This window comes from Schistocerca serialis, chromosome 6 (genome assembly GCF_023864345.2).
Source record: "Schistocerca serialis cubense isolate TAMUIC-IGC-003099 chromosome 6, iqSchSeri2.2, whole genome shotgun sequence".
NCBI classification, from domain to species: domain Eukaryota; kingdom Metazoa; phylum Arthropoda; class Insecta; order Orthoptera; family Acrididae; genus Schistocerca; species Schistocerca serialis.
Genome location: NC_064643.1, coordinates 682,982,801 through 683,007,452, shown reverse-complemented (window position 1 = coordinate 683,007,452; position 24,652 = coordinate 682,982,801). Strand labels below are relative to the sequence as shown.

Sequence of the window (24,652 nt, the reverse complement as noted above, 5' to 3'; positions counted from 1 at the left end):
TAACTAACAAAGAATTTAACTTTAGCCTGCTACTGCAGAATAGTACTGCAGCAGTATATTAAACAAGAAAATAATACCAAAATAAAACTTTTAGTTGCAAAGAAAAACTCCATTTACAACAAAACACAGTAGCCACACACAAGCATTTGCCAACAGCAAAATTTGTCGATAACTATGCAATACTTTGTAACAACTAACCGCTTGTAGTGCATCTTTCTCATGAGCCTCATTTCGAAGAGTGTGACGTCACAACTTTTCACATTTATAACAGGTCATGGGAAAATATTGCAAATGGTGATTTAAGAAGTGGTACTTTCAAAGTAAATTTCTTTTCACGCAAGGTGAATCATGTTACATGTGAGAATGTGCGACGAATTTCTTAAATCACAGAGCATTAGAATCATTGAAAACTTAACGCCAAGGACCTGCCACTTACAAAAATTTTGAGCCCAGAAGACCAGCCATTTATGGTGTTATTAAAAATTTTACTGGTACATGTGTTTTGATATATCTTAAAGGGTAACATGCTAAAAAAGACAAAGTTTCAAGGTTAGTTTTTCATATTTATTTTAGTTCTTTTATAAATTACAAATTGTGCAATAACTATAGCGAAGAGTATAATCATCCTTCACAAAAAACGTGCAAAGTGAGTTCTTGAGAAATTACACACCTAAGTGGCTTATCTATGGAAAAGGCAAAGTGCTTGACGGAATGTGTATTCAGCCAGCTAATCCAAGTGAAATTTATAATCTTGCTTGTCAGAAATATTCAGCTGCTGCAATTTAAGCTTTGTCCTTAGTGTCCTCCCTAATCACGCTCTCCAAAAATACAGCACAAAATTTTTGCCACCCAATATTATAAGTGAAAATGTAAGCTTTTTTTTTGTAGCTATGCTGGATGTATATTAAAGTAAACCATTAAGTTTTTCTATTTGTGTGTTTGCACTACTTAACAGTGCTGTTGCTATTGCCTGACTACATCACGTATCCAATCCTCTGAATATCCACTGTCATTGACTGGCGAGATCACATGAATGAGCTACGATTGGCTGACAAAAGTCTTTGGAAGTTACTGTGCTGTATTTGGTGGAATGCCTGTTTATACTTTTGTAACGCAAAAATATGCAGTGTAAATTTTGCTGCTCATCTAAGATATTTCCAAAATGCCTTGGTTGTTTTTTTTTTTTTGTGACTGTATAAAACCATCATTCAAAGGCTGATAAGTTTTCCAGGCCTGAGGGAAAGTATATTGTCACTTAACATGGGAAAAAAGTGCTTTCATCAGCAGTATAGTGCATTTTCATCCACAGAAAAAGTGTATTTTTAATCAGAAGAATGTCCGCTCCTGGTAGCTAGTGGTCAGCACGACGGAATGACATACCTAATGGCCCGGGTTCGATTCCCAGCTGGGTCAGAGATTTTCTCCGCTCAGGGACTACGTGTTGTGTTGTCCTTATCATCATCATTTCATCCGCATAGACACGCAAGTCGCCGAAGTGGCGTCAACTCAAAAGACTTGCTCCAGGCGAACGGTCTCCCCGATGGGAGGCCCTAGCCACATGGCATTTCCATTTATCAGAAAAATCGGGGAATTTTTTTTCTCTCATCTGCAAATACACCCTGTATGTAGGGACACCTGTAATGAAGGTGATGCCCTTCGGCACATAGTTATTACAAGGTCAATATTTCTTCCTCATTAAAACTACCTGAAATTCTTCTTTCTCAATTAGTGCCAATCTAATGATTGTATTTTTTTGTTTGTGGCACACATAAACATAGAAAACGGTGGCAGTTCCAAGGTTTTTATTAAAAGTTCATTTTATTCAAGATATGCTGGAAGTCTGCTAGATCCCTCCAACAGGTCCACTCCACTGTAAATTAAACCACTATCAGCTGTCTATAGACTAGCAAAGTCAGCATTTGTCTTATAGAAATATTTGAGTTATGTGAAATTTACATTACTGAGTCCAAATAGTCTGGTGAATTGCTGAAATGAAATGTAACGAGACATTCTTTTACTTTCCTTTTTGATATTTGAGGATTTTCATTTTCATGTTTGATATTCAGTGGCAATCTTTACAATGAGTTTGAAACATGTTTTGCAACATGTCATTGGACTATCAATGTTTATAGCGTGTTGCAAACACAAGAACGTCATAATAGTGTGCTTCCAGGTGTTCTGCTCAGTAGCTGTTTCATTTTTTGCACAATACTTCAACAACTGCCCCAGCCGTCTTCTTGAGATGCTGTGAGTTTTGTAGTTGTGTGTACTCACTGCCTGGATTCTAGCCAGACTGGTGTGAACCCAGGCAGTGAGTACACACAACAGCAAAACTCACAGCACCTCAAGAAAGGCAGCTGGGTCTATCATGAAAGTATTGTACTTAAATGGAAACTGCTACTCGCCAGAGCACCTGGGAGCTCACTATTAATCAATTGTACCGAGAAAACCTGAGAAATCGCACGAAAACAGCTATCCTTGGCTATATCAGAACAGATTAAAGGAAATACTGTTTCTTACCTGCTACTGCTAAGTGCCCCTCTATGGTGTTAGTGTCTGATGATGTCACTATGAACTTCATATAGCAGATGATAGTAATGGGGCTACCTCATGGTGTGTGAAGTTCAAATATCTATTGTCTTGTCAAGATAATACATGTTTGATCTTAACATGTTGACTGCCATGAGGCCTCTGGCAGCCACAGCAGAGGCTTACACGTGATGCTGTGGCCAGGCCTGATAGTGAAACATCCGTTACTGTGTGTGCAGCAGTCACAGCGTCATTGAAAGGCGAAATCAAAAGCTCAATTGGAGTCTAAATGAAATTGATGAGGATTTGCTTTTCACATCATCTCTTTTTTTTTTTTTTTTTTTTTTTTTTTTAATTTTGAAAACCAACAACAGTTAAGGTCTCAGTTGAACTGCTTCACCTTTCTTTATTCCATTCCTCCGATTACTGCATCTTTGACATTTACACTGAGGTGACAAAAGTTATGGGATTGCAATGTGCATATATGCGGATGGCAGTAATATCACGTACCCCAGATATAAAAGGGCAGTGCATTGGCAGGCCTGTCATTTGTACCCAAGTGATTCATGTGAAAATGTTTCTGATGTGATTATGGCTGCACAACATACTTTGAATGTCGAATGATAGTTGGAGCTAACATGTGGGACATTCCATTTTGGAAATCATTAGGGAATTCAATATTCTGAAATCCACAGTGTCAAGAGTGTGCCGAAAATATCAAATTTCAGGCATATTCTCTCACAATGGACAAAACAGCGGCCAACAACTTTCACTTAACAACCGAGAGCAGCGGAATTTGCTTAGAGTTGTCATTGCCAACAGACAAGCTATACTGTATGAAATAAATGCAGAAATCAGGAGAGTACAGAAAAAATTCACATTAGTGGTCTATGGCAGCAGGTGAGCAACACGAGTGCCTTTGCTAACAGCTCAACATCGCCTACGGCACCTCTCCTGAGCTTGAGGGCATATCGGCTTAAACCTAGACAACTGGGAAACCGTGACCTAGTCAGATAAGTCATTTCAATTGGTAACAGCTGATGTTAGGGTTTGAGTGTAGTGCAGACCCCACGAAGCCAAGGACTCAACTTGTCAATGATGTTTTGTGTTTGTAACATGCTATGAACATTGGTAGTCCAATGACATGTTGCAAAACATGTTTCAAACTCATTGTAAAGACTGTCACTGAATATCAAACAGGAAAATGAAAATTCTCAAGTATCAAAAAAGAAAGGAAAAGAATGTCTCATTACATATCATTTCAGCAATTCACCAGACTATTTGGACTCAGTAATGTAAATTTCACATAACTCAAATATTTGAAAAAAACAAATGCTGATTTTGCTATGATATAGGCACTGTGCAGCTGGTGATGGCTCCATAATGGTGTGGGCTATGTTTACATGGAATGGGCTGGGTCTTATGGTCCAACTAAACTGCCATTGACAGCAAATGGTTATCTTCGGCTATTTCGAAATCATTTGGAGCCATTCATGGACCTCATGTTCTGAAACAACGGAATTTTCATGAATGAAAATGCACTGTGTCAGTGGGCCACAATTGTTCCCAATCTGTTTAAATAACATTCTGGAAAATTTGAGTGAACGATTTGACCACCCAGATCACCGACATGAACCCTATCAAACATTTATGTGACATAATTGAGAGGTTAGTGTGCACAAAATCATGCAATGACTTGATGAGTGGATGCACTATGCTAGGCTGAAGGATGTGCGGCACAATGTTAGTTTGAACCTCTGACTTGTCACCTCAGTTTATAATAATCATTTCATATTAGCCTTGATTTGTTGATTTCTTACTCTTATTATTATTATTATTATTATTATTTTTATAAGCTTCAAGTAACTTCTACCATTTTTAAATATTGATGTATTTTAATTACATATGTGGTACAGGTGTGGTTTTGAGCAGTGGCTAAGCTCATTCTAAACTAACTGCTTTACGTAAATTCCTATTTCAATTTTTTTGTTTTGATTTTTTTCCTTTCTTTCACATCTTTGCAATGGAGTTGATGTGCTGTTTAATCCTATCTGCTGTATGCGAGCCATGGAGTACCTCAAACAAATAGTAAAATACAAAATAAATATTTGGATACATGAGATATTATCTACATATGAATAACTTTTTTCCCGTTTGATAATTACTAAAATTATAATATATCTTCATTGTACACACATATGCTCACTTACAGATGGTGAAGGTACACAAAAATTTCGCACCTCTAATGTTTCTGAAAAACTATTTGAATTTAATTCAGCTTACTATGTACCATTACGTTATTACACTATGAAGCAAATTGGTGCCTATGGTAAACGTACTGTCCGAACTATGTAAAAATTCAAAGTTAAAACAGAACACTATCTAAAAAAATCACTGCTGTGCTCAATGGTAGCAACAGTGTGGAGGAGGGGGGGGGGGGGGGGGGGGGGGGGGGACATATCTGTGCTACCAGTACAGGCAGATTGCATTGGATTCTATGTCAGACAGAACTGAATTTATATAAGAGGAGAATTCTCCGCCAAGCACAGATATGGCAGAGGGATCAACAGCTGCAGATACCCCTGTCATATTCAAGAACAATGATTGCGACATTACTGTAGAAGAGGTAGTAGGTATTGATAGTGAAGATAATTTTATTAGAAACATTTAAATATGCAATGAAACAAATATTTCATTTAATAATTGAATTGCCTTTGTGTAATCCTTTGACCAAAGCTTCACAAACTGCAGGAACTATTTGAGATATATCTGGCTTTGAAACATGATATAAATATGCAACACTTTGGATGGAATCTCCAATTGCCAAAAACTTATAAGTCTTACTGTTAGTCTTTGCTTCACAGGACTTCTTTCTTTGAAGAAAAGAGGTGCAAAAAGCTATCGCACTCACAAGAATTTCAAAATTTGCCAGCAACATCTTAGTGGAGTTACGAAAAGCAGAGGCATCTTTCAAATTGAACTCGCAACATCTGCAATAGCGTATTTTAACCTAATGTGTCTTTGTGTGCCTATACTGTCAGCTATTGTTAATGCAGCTCCACACATCAATTCATATTCTTTGCTGCAACGCAAATTCACTATGCAAAATGTTTGTCACCAGGTTCAGCATAGCATGAAATCTTTTATAGCTACTGTGAATAACATATACACACATAAAAAATGTTTTCCATCACCCCGGTCCCCATAACTCCTGAAGATAGACGTTGACTGTGGATACTGTAACACAGACACAGTCCCTTTGACTGTTCTGAGACGTCACTAAACCCACCCAAAGATGTTAACAACCATGCATGAGCAGCGCCTATTAGATGGACGGGGTCCAACAGCTGATCAGTTCCAGTCATTCCACCAGGAAGGAGGTACACGACTCGTGTTGTCTGTAGTTCAGCCATGCCTAGATAGTCAATGCCACAGTTTGATCACATCCACATTGTTACTTTGAGTCAAGAAGGGCTCTCAATGAGGGAAGTGTCCAGGCATCTCTAAGTGAACCAAAGAGATGTTGTTCCGACATGGAGGAGATACAGAGAGACAGGAACTGTCGATGACATGCCTTACTCATGACGCCCAGGGGCTACTACTGAAGTGGATGACCGCTACCTACAGATTATGGCTCGGAGGAACCCTGACAGCAATGCCACCATATTGAATAATGTTTTTCATGCAGCCACAGGATGTCATGTTACCACTCAAATTGTGTGCAATAGGCTGCATGATGCGCAACTTCACTTCCCACGTCCATGGTGAGGTCCATCTTTGCAACCATGACACTGTGCAGTGCAGTACAGATGGCCCCAACAACATGCCGAATGGACCTCTCAGGATTGGCATCATGTTCTCTTCAGTGATGAGTGTCACATATACCTTCAACCAGATAATTGTTGGAGATGTGTTTGGAGGCAACCCACTCAGGCTGAACGCCGTAGACACACTGTCCAGTGAGTGGAGCAAGGTGGAGGTTCCCTGCTGTTTTGGAATGGCATTATGTGGGGGCAACATACGCCGCTAGTGGTCATGGAAGGCACCGTAATGGCTGTATGATACGTGAATGCCATCCTCCGACTGAATAGTGCAACCAAATCAGCAACATATTGGCGAGGCATTCGTCTTCATGGACGACAATTCACGCCTTTGTGCATGTCTTGTGAATGACTTCCTTCAGTATAATGACACTGCTCGACTAGTGTGGCCAGCATGTTCTCCGGACATGAACCCTATCGAACGTGCCTGGGATAGATTGAAAAGGGCTGTTTATGGGCAATGTGACCCACCAACCACTCTGAGGGCTCTATGCTGAATCGTCATTGAGGAATGGAACAATCTGAACCAACAGTGCCTTGATTAACTTGTGGATAGTATGCCACGATGAATACATGCATGCATCAGTGCAATAGGACGTGCTACTGGGTATTAGAACTGACGTGATGCAAAACTTTTGATGTGTGTGATTGCAAAAATGTTGCTGACTTCATCGTAAACAATGTTGTGAACAGAACATGTTTTTAAACTCAGTGTAAATGCAGCTTAAGACTCCAAAGATCACTGAAGAGGCTTCTGCAAGATGTTCAGTTATCAACTAAGCACATTAATCTTTTTGTACGCTTCTGCAGAATTAACACTTTTTTTACCTCAACACATTGTCATATGACAGTGTTGAATGAAATTATGCAAGCAATTCTCTCTGCATGTCAACACAAAGTGAGATTTCGAAGTGCAACGTGACAGACTGACATTTTTGCTTAATACAGTGCACTGGTACCAATTCTATTTATTGTCGATGAGGAAGCTCAGGAACTTCACGCAAGGAGCCTCATCCAGTACATGCCTTTAAAACTCTACTTCTGGGGGTCTAACTCACTTTGATTTATTAGTAACTGCTTAACACTAATTTTTGTGAGATTAAAGGTGAATGTTGCAAGGCTTTTTAATTATATGCCTGATTGTGTTTAGGCCCTTTATGAATATATTTGTCATCAACAAACATTACAGTTTTTGAAGAACCTCCCAGTGCTCCAGGTAAATCGTGCCAAGGATTTGTCTCAATCTGTATATGTAGTTTCAGAGAGAGTACAGTGTTTAGAACTTAGGGTTTTCATACATTATGAGACAGATTGGTGGTCAGTACTCACCTTCTGGAGCTGAAATGTTGGTTGGTTGGATGATTTAAGGGACCAAAAACTAGGTCATCAGTCCCTGTTTCCTTGAACAGATGGGACTACATGACTGTAGATCAGAGGTAGCCTACCACACAAAACCCAGAGGAAGAAAACCCAACGGTCCACAAATGTCAGCAAAGCTTAGGTAAGGTACAAAAAGAAGGAAGGTAGAGATAGGAAGAAGGGCAAGCAAAGTGCCCAGTCTATGGAGCAGCCGGAAGCCCCTGAAAGCAGTGTAATGAGGGGGCCATACAACCTCCACCATGTATCAGAGGTATTCTACTCTGAGGTTGCCTTGGGAAGACTAGCAGGACAGACATGGTAAGAGCAGCACAGAGACACGAAAGATGAATAAGTTTAAAAATGAACAATTCTAAAAGACCACACGAGAGGAGTGGTGGGGGTTGGGGGAATTAGAGTAAATGAACAGCTAGGGTGAGGACCAGGCTGGACCACCAAGTGTTTTGCCATCCCCTCACTGGACTGACAAGGTTAAGCAGCTCTCCCTTTAAAAAAGTGGTAAAAGCCTGCTTCATGAATAAAATGTAAAACTAAGTCAGCCAATGGGACATGATCTCCTAACACCAGGGCTAGGGACAGTCCAGCAAAATGTAGACAACCATCAAACAGAAACCCCAATGACAGCGGGGTGGGTCCTCACAATGGAGGAGATGACAGTCAGTCAGCCAGCCAGCCAGGTATGGCCGATGAAAGGCACGAAGGACTGTAGAGTCCTTGTGAGAGGCATGCATGGAGGACCTCCACAGCTTTTTAGTCTCCTTTATCACCCACAGTGTTTGGCGAAGTCAGTGAGCCATTCCGTATTCCAGGCACCTGAAACTTGACTGTGTAATACCAATCTCAAGTGTATGTTTACCAGTAGTCTGTTTAACCAGGCTATCAGTGAGTTCATTCCCCAGAATCCCAACAAGGCCCAGGGTCTACACCAAAGCCACTGAGTGTCCACACTGTTCAAGGGCATACAGGGAATCCTGGATAGCAACGACCAAATGATGGCAAGGGTAAACAAGGGATAGTGAGGGTAGGAATGGTCGAGAGCTTGCGAACTGCTCAAGAAGCCGTTGCAGATGAGAACGGATATGCTCAAGAGCATGAGAGATAGCTACCAACCCCACAGTGAAAACACTACACCCATCCAACAAGGAGAGCAGTTAAATACGTCCTGCTTGAGTATAAGCAAAGCCTAAACGACAGGCAGCCTCGCGCCATCAGTGTAGATGAATTCTGACCCCTGGGATGGCCAAGGGTGGAGGAACAGGTGGCAGAGGGCCACGGGATAAACTGAGTCTTTCAGGCCTAGTGCTATGTCAAGACAGAACTGTGGTCGAGGGATGCACCACAGAGGTGTGTCGAGAGGAGATGTGGAAGAGGAAACAACTGTAGTTTTGTGAGGAAGACCAGATGACAATTGCGATCTTAATACCTGATCAGGGCCCCTGTTGTGGGAGATGGATTACTATGTTGGGGAAGAGGGAACAGTAGTTCAGATACTTAGGCGAGCTGCAAATGTTGGTAGGACAATTGACAAGCTGTTGCTGGCACATTATCTGCAATGGAGGGACCCCAGCCTCCATGAGTAAGCTGTTTACAGGGCTAGTTCAAGAGGTTTATGTCTCAAGTTGAACCCCACAGTGGTGTATCAGATCCAGAACCCGCAATGCCAGGCATGATGCCAAACTGTATGCCAGACTCCATAATCAAGATGGAATTGTACCTGTGATTTGAAAAAGCTGCAGAAGGGTAGTGTGATCTGCAACTCAGCTGGTGTTACTCTGGCAGCAAAGTGTATTAAGGTGTGGCCAGCACTTCTGCTTAAGCTTGCAAAGGTAGGGAATCCACATCAACTGAGAACCAAAGACCAGCCCTCAAAAGCATTCAGTCTCCACAACATTGAGTAGTTGGTTGTCAAGGCAAAGTTCTGGTTCTAGGAGAATGGTATGACAGACAGAAGTGCACAACATGATTTTTGGAGGTCGAAAACCGTCATGGGCGGCGGCTCATGCCTGCGCCTTTCATATAGCACCTTGCTGTCTACATTCAACGACACACACACTAGAGGAGAAATATTAGAGGCGGAAGTCGTCAGCATACAGGGAGGGTGATACTGAGGACACCACAGCTGCTGCTAGACCACTGATGTCTACTAGGAAGAGAAGGACACTCGGTACAGAGCCCTGTGGGACCCCATTCTCTTGGATATAGGAAGTCCTGTGGAAAGCACCAACTTGTACTCTGGGGTCTGCTCCAGATTTTCATCCAGAACTTCCTGTAGCACTGTATGTTCCGAGACCCCACTTGTGTAAGGTTGCAAGGATGTGGTGTCACCATGGGGTGTCATAAGCCTTCTGCTGGTCAAAGGAGACAGCTGTAAGGTGTTTGCATCAGGCAAAAGCTGTTTGGATGGCAGGCTGTGCCACTACTGATAATCTGTTTCACCTGGTAAACCAATTTATTAGTTGTGGAACAGCCTTAGCAAAAACCACCCTGAGACAGAGCCAGAAAACACCGAGACTCAAGGAGCCAACAAAGCCTTAGCTCAACATGTGTTCAATAATGTCTGTAGTTATATTACAGACTGTCTGATCGATATCTCCATGCGGAAGGGAGCGAAGGGCGACAACAGAGGTGAAAGCACCCCAGTCAGCACTCTTGAGAGCCCATCTGGGTAGGCGAACAGGTGGGTGATGCTAAGGGAGGGACAAGAAGATTGGGAAGTGGTCACTAACAAACAGGTCATAGTGGACTCTCCTGTGGAAGGATGGCAGAAGACAAGAGATGTGAATGGAAACATCAGTGGCTGAGAAAGTTCCGTGCACCACACTGAACTGTGTGGAGGTACATCTATTCAAGAGGAGGAGGTCACGTTGTGCCAGTAAATTTTCAAGGTCTTTACCGTGGCCAGTGATCATGATTCCACCCCACAAAGGGCTATGGGTGTTGAAATCACCCGAGATTCGAAAAGGTGAGAGGGGGGGGCGGGGGGGGGGGGGGGGGGGGGGGGGGAAGGAAGGCTGAGAAACCAACATGTTCTGAGACCCTTCAACATCAGGACAGAGGTAAACATTGCAGATGGTAATAGATTAGATTAGATTTACTTTCACTCCAATTGATCTGTATTGAGGAGGTCCAATAGGATGTGGAACATGTCAGAAAAACAATAATACATGACAAATATTTACAACTAAAGAAAATAAGTTAATGTACCTTCCACAAGTCCCAAGCGGGATAATCGTCTTTTTTTTTAATGTACACTATATGAAATGATCATTTTACAACACTCATTTACTAAGATCACTTTAATGCACTGAATTCAAAAAATCTTTTTTTATTTATAAGGTAATAAACATATAATAGAACTACTATAATACTTATTTACAATGAAAACACACACACACACACACACACACACAGAATTGGTTCTACTGAGAAACTCATCAATGGAGTAGAAGGAGTTTGCCACCAATAAATCCTTTAGGCTTCTCTTAAACTGAGTATCATTGGTCATTAAGCTTCTTATGGCAGCTGGGAAGTTATTGAAAACGTGTGTTCCTGAATAATGCACACATTTTTGTTATAGTAAGTGACTTTAAATCCTTGTGAAGGTTATTCTTATTTCTAGTACTGATTCCATGAACTGAGCTGTTGGAAATAAGAATAATCTTCACAAGGATTTAAAGTCACTTACTCTTTTACAGAAAGCCACTCGGGATTAGCTGAGCGGTCTAAGGCGCTGCAGTCATGGACTGTATGGCTGGTCCTGGCGGAGGTTCGAGTCCTCCCTTGGGCATGGGTGTGTGTGTTTGTCCTTAGGGTAATTTAGGTTAAGTAGTGTGTAAGCTTAGGGACTGATGACCTTAGCAGTTAAGTCCCATAAGATTTCACACATATTTTCTTATGCAGAAAGATGTGCATTATTCAGGAACATACATTTTCAATAACCTACCAGCAGCCATAATATCCTGAAATGTCTTTACCCAAACAGCCACAGCCTCCAAAGATTTATTAAGAGGCAGAAGTTCACTATATAGAGTGTCCGGAACATATATGCAAATGCTACCCGACACCCTGACACAAGTAGCACCATTCCTTTAATGTCTCCAGTATCCATGAACAGACAGGGTCCATGTTGCTGGAAACAAAGTATCCTAAAGGGCAAAGTAGAAAGCAGGGAAAGTGGTTTAATGATGATGTAGCTGAGCCAGGTGGTGGAAAAAACTGCTACAATTCCAAGGGCTCTGCTTATGGGTGTCGCCCATCCTCAGCAACGGCTATCTGGCCAGTAATCCATTGCTTAGAGTCCCTGTGCCCCTGTCGAAATGGATGCATATTCCTTGGCATATATGTGTAATTTTCAGCTCAGGCACCAACAGTGTGATCCCTAGATGGTCAAGGAGCTACCACCATGCAGGTACTCAGTGATGTCGATGACCCTCCCCACAATGAATTGCTACTGCCGTGTGTTTTGGGTATATTACCTTATCAAAGGAAAGGATGCAAAGGCGGAAAGGCACAAAGGTGTAGCATACACTGCATTGGGCAACCTTTCCTGCACAATCTGCACTTCTGGAGAATTCTGAAAATTGGTAGCAGATCAAACCCAATAATGGAGACCATGTGTTTATTTAATGAAAAGTTGATGCCAGAAATGGAAACTAATCCCAATCATACACCAGATCCAAACAGTGTGTGCAAAAAACAAAAAAAACAAAAAATTCTGATGGAGAGGCAGAAGGTGAAAGGGATAATGGAAGTATAAGCTTGCAGCTCAGAAAGAAAGTAACACTGCAACAAAGGCTGGAGCCCCGTGGTAGCCAAGCACGTGCTCGCAAAAAGGATTGTGAGCCCCTGGGCGGGGGAGAGGAGTGTTTGAGAAATATTTAATGCAGGCATACACACACGAAAGTAAAGACATTTTCCCAGCACTCTGAATGATTAGTTCCTTCCTCTGGGAAGAGGAAGAGTCACAGGTTGGAAAATGTCAAAAAGGAAATGCAGGTCACTCACATCCGATGCTGAGAGGGACCAACTTTTAGTGAAAAAAACGGGTTTCTTGTGGTGGAATATGCAATGCTTGTCTGCTTTTGATGGTAACTTTTACTGTCCCCATGACTCAACCTACTCTTAGAAAGAATCCATACAATTTAGTAACCAGAAATTTGAATTTAACGTCATATACATGCTGCTACAACCATCAGAAAACTGACTATCGTTTGCTTTAGCAAATTTGCTTGTTTCATATCTAATAATGATAAAACTACCTTTGCTCAATTCTCAGAATTTTGTATTTCTATTGTGTGAAATGTATTCTATTCTGATGACATGATGAGTAATTTTGCAGTATTCATTGTGGTACATCTTTAAGTCTAGATTGAAGCTGTGCATTAAATAAAGCTCATCATCTACTACAACTTACTACACAGATATTCTGTCTTATATGCAAGATACTATCCATTTCCAGAAACATACCTTGTCACCATCTCTCTTCACCATCCTACATTACATGGTCTTTCATTCAGGCCTTTAACACTATCATATTCCTATTCATGCTAGTCATACTCATCATTACCCATAACTTCTCGTTTGTTTTAGGTTAAATGTTTCTGAAAGACACAGCTTCTTCTTATGTCATAACTACAGACGTACAGGCATATCATGTTTCGTAAGTTATGAACTGAAGACGCTGTAATGTAAACAATGGAAAATCCAGGGTGTGTAACATTGGGAGTTAATGCACAATAACATATACAACCTGCAGGACTGGAGCCGGAGGCTGCGAAGGTAACCGCAAGTTGTGTCCTATCAATGAGTCATGTACACCTGCTGCTACTGCTGTGTGAGAACGGCTCCTGTGTCACTTCAAGTGACTTTATATTCATACCACGTATGAACCTAAATAAATGATATTAAATATCATTCAACCATTTTCAAAATTGGTACACAACCTTTTGTTATTCAGTAGAAGATCGTATTAAAAATTTCAACCTTGTAACTATCATAGTTTCAGAGACAAGAAAAAAAATCAAAAACCAACACCTCGGGAACTAAATTCAGTTAGGAAATATTATAGAGTATCTTTTGGTATAATTGGAAAACATGAACAGAACTCTCAGTCTGCAGAATTAATTAATTGAGGTTTTCATATTAGAACTTCAATTATTTTTCGTTTTCATAATCAGACAAAATTATTATTTGTGTCTAATATTGTTGAGAGAATAAATGTGAGTAAATAAAAGTGTGTACATGGAACATTCATCACATTTAAATATTGCATTATATACCGTCTAAAGTAACCTGCAAGAGTTACACAAGCCTGTCGTGGGAAAATGATCCTAGGGAATTTATCCGCTATGCTGATGACGTATGTCTAGGTGTGATTGCTATTGTAACAAAGCAGCCAGAAAGTCAGCTGGAGTAAAATCTGCATCTAAAGAATATTTCCAGAATTACTGCCTTTTCGTTTCATTTTTTAAACATTACTTTAATATTTATATGTCAGAATGATGTAATTGCGTCTGTGTATAAGAACTGGTGCAGGCCAGTTTTGACGCGACTATGATCATGAGCGAGCATTCAGATTGGCAGCAAGTATGATCAGCCAATCAGAATTGAGATAGTTCCTGCTCGTTACCCAATAGTTATACTGGCTGCAAGGAGAGGAAGTCGCTCGGTAGCTTTGAAAGTGGATGGTCATGTTACTAGTGTGAGTCAAAATAATGTGTAAAATGAAGAAATATTTGGCTTGTCACTTCCAGATTGTGTGGCCTTAATAGCAGTTGCATTCACAGACAGTTTTGTCAAGTTTGGAAAATTTTGGAACTGTTTTGTTGGAAAGATATTCGAATGTGAAAATTTGGCCTTCATAGTATCCGCATGGCATGTTTCAGTATTCAACCACTGAGCATTTTTGGCGAGCAATTTCTTTTTTAGAAATCTACAAGAAGGACCGAATGTAATAACTCAAATTAGTGGTGAAATTAATGACTGATAACGTTTAAATCGGGTTGGGTCAGGACAGATTTCTGGCTGTTGTGTGTGTGAATTGTAAACTGGAAGAAAATAGCCAATAGTTTAAATGTGGACGGAATAGTACTGTTTCTTAGACTATAAGGACAAAAATATTTTTGTGTGGAAATTTCGGACATTATCTTCCAGAAGCTAATCCAGTTTCTTACTTCCCGATAAAATTGAATGACAATTTTTCTACAGATCTTTCTTTCATTACTCGAGTTACACAGCCTCAGTAATTGTAGATATTAGATGGTGTTTTTTTTTATCAATGCTGCTTTTACATCATCTTGTAAGTATCTACGTTGCCGAGTGAAGAGACATCAAGCTGACGCCGTTCTGAGGTAGGTGAATTTTAATTTGCAGCCTGCACAGAGAGCAAAACTCCGCCCCGCCACAGATGGAACATAACAGTGCGCTCAATCGCACGCGTGAAAATATTTCAATTCCTACATATTCAAGACAGCATGGCATGGTCAGAAGATAATTTTATTTCAGGTTTAGTTGTTAATGACTATGTTAAGTCAACAAGCACTAAAGGAGAACACTACATGCTTATGACATATAGCTGTGTCTGATCACCATCTGCTTCTGCAATACTGGGTATTAATTGTGCACAAAAACTGTGCCTTTAATTAAACTCAAAGTAGTCACAGATTGTCCTCACATTGTATATCCAGCTACCCTATCAAAAAGCTTTAGGAGAGTTCGCCTGAATCTTGGAACATTTAAATTCAGAAGAATAAAGTCATACACAGTCAGAAACTAACTTACGTATATGCATTTACAAACTAGTTTCTTGACTCTTTCACGTGATGTGGTTCAACACCTCACATGCAGCTTTAGTATCCCCAACTGGCAGCAATGCAGAGACAGGTATGTTTGAATTCCTGGCAGCTGGGGACATTTGGATACAGCAGAGGTCATCATCCAAGGTCACAGCACTGGTGACAGGTGACCTATAAAACTGGCAGTGGTGCAGGCTAAGACTACTTCGTTCTGTTCTCAGGAACCGTCATTTAGTGACATGTATAGTCGCCTTTGAACATCCTGGTCTGGATTTTGAATATTGCTCAAGTAATGACTAGACTGTTTACACTGGTTTAAGGCGAGTTTAGCTTCGATTACATGGGAGTTCGCCCCACAAATTTTAGTGAGTACCTTTTGTCGAGCTTGATAATTGAGTGGGTTGAACTTTTGCCTGATCGCAATGAAGCTTGTTAACAGTACCCTTTCTCTACTTTTTTCTGACTATCACGCAACAGTGAACTAATTCTCCAGATCTGATTCCTTCTGTCCATCATAATCGTATTAATATGGACAGTTCATGCATTTGGCACACAGTATTAGCACTGAGGATGTCTGGTTACATGGCAGAGAAGGTCGAAAGACTCTAATGTTGCAAGCTGAAATAAAGTTATGGTCTCTGCAGGGACCTGTGTGGACTGTACAGTACCAATACGATCTCTCAGACTACTGAAGCACTTAAACATGCACGTGAAAATAAAATAGCTGCCTCTAACTTGTGATGATGACTTTGTCACCTGGTTTGATGCAGCTCTTCATGCTATTCTGTCCTGAGGTATCCTCTCCATCACCGAATAACTACTGCTGCTTACATCCTGAATTTGCTTATGGTATTCATCTCTGTCTCCCTCTACAAATTTTACCCCCAACACTTCTCTCCAATACTAAACTGGTGATCCCTTGATTTGCACATAGAATCACTGCAAATCTTGGGGAGAAAAGTCAGTAAGTTCACAATTTTACATATTTTCATTCAATCATTATTGAGTGGAATAATGTTCTGAGGTAACTCTTCTTACACAAAGGAAGTCTTCATTGCACAAAAACATCATGCATGAATTGTATGTGGTGCTCACCCACAATCATTTTGTAATGTGTTTAAGGAGTCTGGCATTCTGACTGCTGCTTCACAATATATTTATTCCCTCATGAAGTTTGTCATAAACAATCCACTACAGTTCAAAAGGAACAATGATGTACATAATTACAGTACCACAAGGAAAAATAACATTCATTACTCTACATTAATGTTTATCATAAAAAGGTGTGCATAATGTTGCAACAAAAATTTTTAATCATTTACCCAGTGATATAAAATATCTGATGGACAACAAAATAACATTTGAGGAACTGAGACAGTTTCCCCCAGACAACTCTTATTCTGCAGAAGAATTTCTATTACTGTAATGTGTGAAATGTGGTGGGTAGGACTTAATAATTCACATTTGTACATCTCTTTTCTTTTTGGATAAAAGAAACTTAGAACTGTTCAGAATGCAGCCATATGTACAAATTAATTTGCAATGTGTATGTAAAATGACTCATTCCACACCATTATGATCCATCATGCAAAATGATCCATGGAACATGAAACTAACTTGCTCTCAGAACGTGTCCTGTCAACCGACTCCTCCTTCCAGTCAGGACGCGTCAAATTTCTCTTCTCCCAGTTCTATAGAGTACCTCCTCAGTAATGTGATCTACCCATTCAGTCTTTAGCATTCTTCTGTAGCACCAGATTTCAAAAGCTTCTATTCTCTTCTTGTCAACTGTTTATTGTCCTAGTTTCACTTTCATACATAGCTACACTCCCTACAAATACTTTCAGAAAAGACTTCAACACTTAACTCTATATTCAATGTAAACAAATTTATTTTTTCAGAAGCAGTTTTCTTGCCCTTGCCATTCTATATTTCATATCCCTGTAATTCGACCATCTTAAGTTATTTTACTGCCCAAATTCCAAAATTCATCTATGTTTGTTTGGATGGTCATCTTGAACAGCAGCTGTTATTAATCATAGTAAGCTTAAGACTGAGAAACCAATAAAAATGGACTCATCTAATACTTTAAGTGTGTCATTTCACAATATAATTCCAACAGCATTGCCCAATTTATTCTGACTACATTCTATTACCCTTGTTCTGGTTTTGTTAATGTTCGTCTTTAATCTTCCTTTCAAAACACTGTCCATTCTGTTCAAATGCACTTCCAAGTCCATTGCCACCTCTGCCAGAATCACAATGTCACTGTCAAACCACAGGTTTTTTTTTATTCCTCCCTGAACTTAATTCCTTTTTCAAATATTGCTTTCTTTCACATATTGCTCAGTGTACAGATTGACTAATGTTAGGATAGGCTAGAACCCTGTCTCACTCTTCTCAATCATTACCACCCTTTCATGCCCTTCTACTCTTACTATAGTGCTGTCTGGTTTATGTACGAGTTGTAAATATGCTTTTGCACCCTCAGAATTTCTTAGTGTATTCCAGTCAACAAGGTCAAAAGCTTTCTCCAAGTCTACGGATCGTATGAATGTAGGTTTGCCTTTCCTTAAATTATCTTCTAAGAGAGGTCATACTGTCAGTATTGTCTTGTGTTTCTACATTTTCTGGAATCCAAACTGATCTTACCCAAGGTTGGCTTGTACCAGTTATCCATTCTTGTTATGAATCTGTATTAGTATTGAACAACAGCTTATTAAACTGACAGTTTGGTAAAATTCACATCTATCAGCATCTGCTTTCTTTGGAATCTGAATTAATATGTTGTTCTTGAAGTAAGAGTATTTTGCCTGTCTCATAACTTTTACACCAGATGGAAGAATTTTGTCAAGACAAGCTCTGCCAACGCTATCAGTAGTTCCGACAAAATGTCATCTACTACTGGGACCTTATTTGGACTTAAATCTTTCAGTGCTCTGTCAAATTATTCTCTCAGTACCACACCACCATTCATCACTATCACAATTACCATCACCGCCCTCTCTTAACACTTATATCAGTTAGGAGTGGGTTCATTTTATGTGACTGTATTTGCAATTTATGACTTGTATATTCTAAGTTGTTTGATTTTCTTGCCATAGATCAAGGAGTTTAGAGATTTGTAACGTATATATGAAAAAAGCAAAAGAATATTTTGAAATTTTAAATTATTATAATATGAATATGTTTCTAAAAAGAAGTATGTTCGTTAAAAGCTGGTTCAGGCTTAGGGGAATTTTACTTGTAAAATAAATGCTGTATGGAAGTCCCTCCACAACAGAAATGGCATGGCCCAATGTAAAAGGTGGGTTTGGAGGTCCAACTGAGTGGCTCCTTTGTGTGAACAACACGCAATATGTGGCTAGCCTTAGCACAGTACACCTCGACGGTGTTAGGAGAGGCAATTGGCAGCTGCATTATAAGGAATTTGCCTCTGATGACGATCTGGCTATTATTTGGCATTCAAGTCCCAACAGAATTGCTCTAATACATTGAAAATCCAATGCCAAGAAGAGAATTTATAGAGCATTCGCACATCAAGAGCCATGAGAACAGTTAGCCGCCATTGTGCCTCCACCAATCTTTGCCACTGCTTCACAAACTTCATACATTCACTTAAGTAATGCATGTGGGCATGGACCAATTAATTTGTGTGTCGTTGCAATAATAATCACATAAAACATCGATTTGTGTCTGGAACCAAATTTTCAATCCTGATAACGAACCTACAGAGTCCTCACCTAAGTGCTACTAAAACCCAGTATCCTGATTTAAATGAGCAATTCTTGCATTCATGTGTTTGAAAGTAATTTTTTTGTCTAAAGATAAAGGAGTAGTAAAAGTTAAAGCTAAAACCACAAAAGTGAAGTTGGATAGGCTTCTGCTGAAGTATCCTTAGTTCGTTATAAAATCTAGTTTTGTAGGATTACACTGCAAGATTGTGTAAATATTATTGCAAAGAATACCTACTTCACAGGTAATTAAACTTCAAGTACATTTAAATCTTTAATGAACAGATCTACAATAGTATTGATAGGAGAATAATTATGCACACTTTTAAAACGTTCGCTGCCACTGTAATTGGCCTTGTGATGCCACGTAACCATTTTTTTTAAATAGAATCTCAAACTGTGTTGATAAAAGTAATGGATTTATTTTATAAGTAAAAGATTAAATTTACTCTCATGAATCAAATTTTTGGGGTGCACTAAGGCATCAGTGGCGTAATAGGCCACATTCTGTAGCGTGTGGCCACGGACGCACTAGTGAATCACGTTTATTTTTCCTCAAAATTGTGACCATTTAGAGTACTACATTTTTATCTTGTATTCAAAAATAAAATGAAACATCCTACTGACAAATGACATTTATTGAACAAAAAATATAGTAGAAACAGCATTCAAAAACAAACAAGATCTTGAAGAAATTTCTGAAATGCAATGTATGTCAACTCTCAGAAAAGTACAATCAAGAACTTTACCGATTACACTCAAACAAATAAAATAAATACAATGTTCAAGAATAGTACCTACACATAACCGTCGAAAAATGAAAGAACAACGAAAGTGCTATCTGCCTTTAGAGGTGGTGAATAACACAATTTAAACAATACCCTGCTTTATTTGGGCAATCTGGGCACTAATTGTGTCTGTTCGTTGTCCTCGGCTGGCACATGATCTGCACTTTTTTCTCGGTGTTTTTCTTTTCCGGTTGATTCCCGTTGTACGACACGTTGGGGATTTCTGACTGGCCGTTCTAACTGCTTTTGTGGCACTAGTGCTCTTATAATATTGAGTCTGGATTCTTGGATGGGCATTTTTGTGCCAGAATATTTATTGTGTAGGGCATGTGCGTTTTTCAGCATCATTTCCGTAATGTGGATAAAATGTTTCTTGTACTAGCGTACGGTTGTTTGTTCCGAGACGTAATATGATAACATCCAATCATGCCAATCAACTCCCAACATAAATTTATTGTAGTTTACAATGGCCAAGGGCTTAGATTTCTTCTGCTTTCTTTTGTTTTCAACCTCAACCATTTCATTTGTAAATGCTTTAGAAGGGTAGCAAACCTCCCTCTCATCACGCCACTTACCCATCATAACTCCTCCTGCAAATCTGCCAACAGCTTCACCTTTTCGTAATTTTGCCTTCTGTATTTCCTTCGGTGTATCCTTCCTATTCACCCTCAGAGTTCCCGTGCAGTGAGTCGTCTTATCCAGAAGCTATGTCAATGCGAAGCTATTATAGTAATTGTCCATGTACACATGGTGACCAGCATTCAATTTTTCATGCAGTAAATGAAACAAAAATTTTTGCGCATGGCCTCTTCCTCCTGAACCATCTAGCATGCCAGTGTATACCGTGAATTTTAGGACCATTCCAGTGTGAGTTGTCTAAATATATAGCTTTATGCTACATTTTTGCTTTTTAGTTTTGATGTATTGGCGGCTATGTAATCTTCCACACCAAAGGATCACCGATTCGTCCAATGACAGTTCCCGTCCAGGATAGTACACTTGGCACATCCTTTCAGTGAAAAAATTGATGATTGGACGTATTTTATACAAGTTGTCAGATGGTTTTGGTTTGCCCTGTTTCGTATTTTTAGAAAAATGCACTGCATGTAGCATTAGAAGAAAACTTTCGTGAAATACTATCAGCAATTCCTTTCACGTGAAATAAAGGGTCCTTTTTCGAATAGTCCTGGAACTTCCTCATCTTTACATTTCCAATGTGCAGGAAAACTCCCAAGAACACTAACAATTCACCTACTGTCACATCTTTCCAACAATTTATTTGTGATTGTTCTTTGGTTCCCACAAAAAGGAATAATTCAATTGCATTTTGATTTGTTTCTTCTGCAACTTTCAATAGAAATTTGTCCATCAGCAAAAGATGAAAATAATCTAAGGGAGTGTTTCCTGCTGGTTGAATTAGCAGTCCCTAATTTTTTATGAATAATCTAAGGGAGTGTTTCCTGCTGGTTGAATTAGCAGTCCCTAATTTTTTATGAAGGGGCAATTTACCATTCCAACTGGTTCACTTTCCCAAGCAACACTTGGACAAGCCACATTACCACTTGTTACCACTCCTCCTGCCCTTTCCCTGTCACTTTGATTCACAGCCATTTCTACAGTCTCGTCTAAAGCAAACTCTGCTGTGTCAGACTTTTCACTGGATTCCCACCCGTCCTCCCAACTGGCCAATTCCATTTCCGAATCGCTTTCTTTTAATATTCGTAATAATTCCGCATCCATTAGTTTTTGTACGTTTATTGTGTCCCATACTTTACATTTCTTAGGTTCTGAAGGGCCCACTGTGTCACAATTGTTTTCCATTTTCAGTCCCACAACGGAGAAAAACTGCAGGGAAAAAACGTGAATTGCACCCGTAAAAATTGAAAACAATACATTCTTAGAGTGCCTGCGCAATAAACCACACCGAATGGCTTTGCCCGACTAAACCATGGTGCCTCACAACAGCTGTCTCTCTGCACAGGTGCGTCCACGGCATGTGCACCAGTATTGGCTGGGCACACTACTGCACCGATGGCAGCGAACATGTTAAAGAAGATACTTTTGGTACTCATCATGAAAGGTTCCTTTTTTGAAGCTAATTAAGCCCAGTGTTGTATTTTATTGTCTAGCAAAATAATTTATGAATTACTCGAAGTGAAGTGAAATGAATGATTAGCTTTTAGAGTTAGTCTTTACTATTGTAATCATCAAAGAGCTTTGACTAGTGAAACTATACTAGTTTATGGGTCCCATTAATAACCTCCACCTATTAAGACAAAAATTTAACTATGACTGTTACTGAGGAAAACTGATAGGTAGAGGAGCTTAAACAGTGTATTTATGATGTTATTCATCTTTATTTGTGTTTTTCACATCAGTCAAAATAGAAGCCCCTCATATCCAAATTTAGTTCTGCACTTCATGCAGTGACATTTCAATATTTGTTTAAGCAACAATCGTGACTGTGGCTTGACTGTGGTGCAAAGTTTCTCCCCATAAGTTTGTATCCTGTTTGCTATTCAAAGAGAAATCTCAACAAAAGTAATTTCAGTAACTAATATTCAATTTTCTCAAACATATTTTTCCAAATTAAAGTGCCTAATTGGGCTGGCGACCGTTCATTCTTTTTTCCATTCATTTATGATTTTACCACTTTCATCAACTCCCAAGATTAAAGCCTGTTTGGTTTTTCTGTTATTTCACCAAATCAAAAATTATAGTCCGACACCCTTGTCCATTACACACACGCGCAGTTGAACTTCTAAATCCTGTCTGACGGTGTTTCAAGGGACGTTAGTGTTATTCTCTTCCATTTCTATAACAGTGCCTTTAAGTTTATTTTCCTTGTACAGTCCCTCTATTTACTCCTTTCACCTGTGTCTTGTTTTTCATTTGAATTCTTGATATTCGTACAGCTACTTGTACTTCTCTTTTCTTCAAAGAGATCTTATTTTCCTGTAAGCGGCTTCCATCTTTCCTCTTGTTAAATGTGCTTCTAAATCCTTATATTTATCTTCCAGCCATTCCTGCTTAACCGTTTTGCACTTCCTGTCAATCTCATTTTTTACACATTTGTATTCCTTTTTGCCTGCTGCAGTTGCTAACTTGTATTTAGTTTATTCTAAGTGTCATGATTTTTTAGTCAAGTCACATGAAACTTTTTAAAAATTTTGATTCCTTGCTCATACTGTTTTGCACTCCCTCCAAGTTCTGATATGAAAACTTTTGTGTAAGATGTGTCAGACACTGTATGATTACCAGACTAATGTTTTTATTTGAAAGTGTCATCTTTCCATAACAAAATGTTAAGTGAAATAGTGTGAGGAATTTAAACACTACTGTAAAACTACAAGAGAACTTTACACGGTGACAGGTTAGCTAAACTCTTTTTTATGGTACTAAAACTAGATTCACTAATTTTGAGGCACTAATAATTTTTCAGTACGGCCGTCATGCTACTGCAGCATACACTATATGTATGTAAATACTGTGGTGTTACCCTCTGTGCTTGTCAATTCAGAATTAGTAGTATGTAAAATGCAAATAATTACAAGTATTTATGCTGTAATTGTAAGATAGTAAGCTATAGGTTGGTGTTATCTAGAGCCTGACCATGTTTTTCTTTAACTCCTCTTGGTTGCCCATAATTTTTAAATGGTTTGTTGTTACTGTGAAATGTGCTGAAGATTGTTCTGCTCACATTTTTCAATTTCCAATTTCCATCACTGGAATAAGATATTACTGGTTCTTATACCAGTACTATTTACTGTGCAATTTAAACAGTACATGAATTAGGCAATAAACACACATTTAAAGCCATGAATTTTTTACTCACTTTATGTAACACTATATTCCATGCCAATACATATGTAAAATAATCAATCATCATTTTTGGAAACCATTAGGAAACCTTATATACAAAACTTAATGTGGGGAGGGGAAAGGAGAAGGCATAGTGCAGTTACTTTTCCCCAAAATTTTATCAAGAACTTCCTTTTCCACCTCACGTAATTTGTTGTGCATATCTGCAAGCTTCTTTCTTGCTTCAAAAAAGTCAGGAGGAAGCCCCTTGTATTTTTTCAACTCTGTCTGACATTCTACAATTTGTTTTTTCATCATATCAACATTTTTAAGTTTATCAAGAACTCTTCTGTGCACTGGACTGTCTGTCACATTCAAAGCATTCAACTGCATCTGAAACAAAGTTACAGAATTGCTTTTATTTTATAAAACATACAGTAGTAGGAAGAAATTTCTGGGAATGTTCATTTACAGCACAGCACTGTATGGGTGGGGGAACTGAAAAGTGTTGAGCCCCAATGGCAAGGTCATCAGCACTCTTACACTTATGAGGGGGGGGAAAAAAAAAGTGGAGATGAACTAAAAGTGTTGTACACACATGCACTCTAAATAATCTCACAGTCACTCTGTATCACATGCACTAAAACCAATTAGAAGAGAAGAGAATTAATAAAGGCGGCAAAACGCAAGAGGAGGCAAAACGCAAGAGTAGGCAAAACGCAGAGATTGTTGGCAGTGGACCGAAATCTTCAGAATCCACACAGAGTGACTAAGGGGTTGCCTGGTCTCTGACCAACCACACTAGGCAA

The 24,652-nt window shown here is 39.3% G+C and overlaps 1 protein-coding gene across 3 annotated transcripts in view; it reads right to left on the bottom strand.

Moving 5' to 3' along the window:
* Nucleotides 1–23,851: 23,851 nt before the first annotated feature.
* The window catches only part of LOC126483749 (kinectin-like), a 63,781-nt gene continuing 62,980 nt past the window's right edge, over nucleotides 23,852–24,652 (bottom strand). For all 3 annotated transcript variants that reach the window (XM_050106891.1, XM_050106893.1, XM_050106892.1), the window contains exon 7: nucleotides 23,852–24,236. In XM_050106891.1, coding sequence (XP_049962848.1) covers nucleotides 23,967–24,236 — 270 coding nt within the window. In that variant the 3' untranslated portion in view covers nucleotides 23,852–23,966. The remainder of the gene's footprint in view (nucleotides 24,237–24,652) is intronic.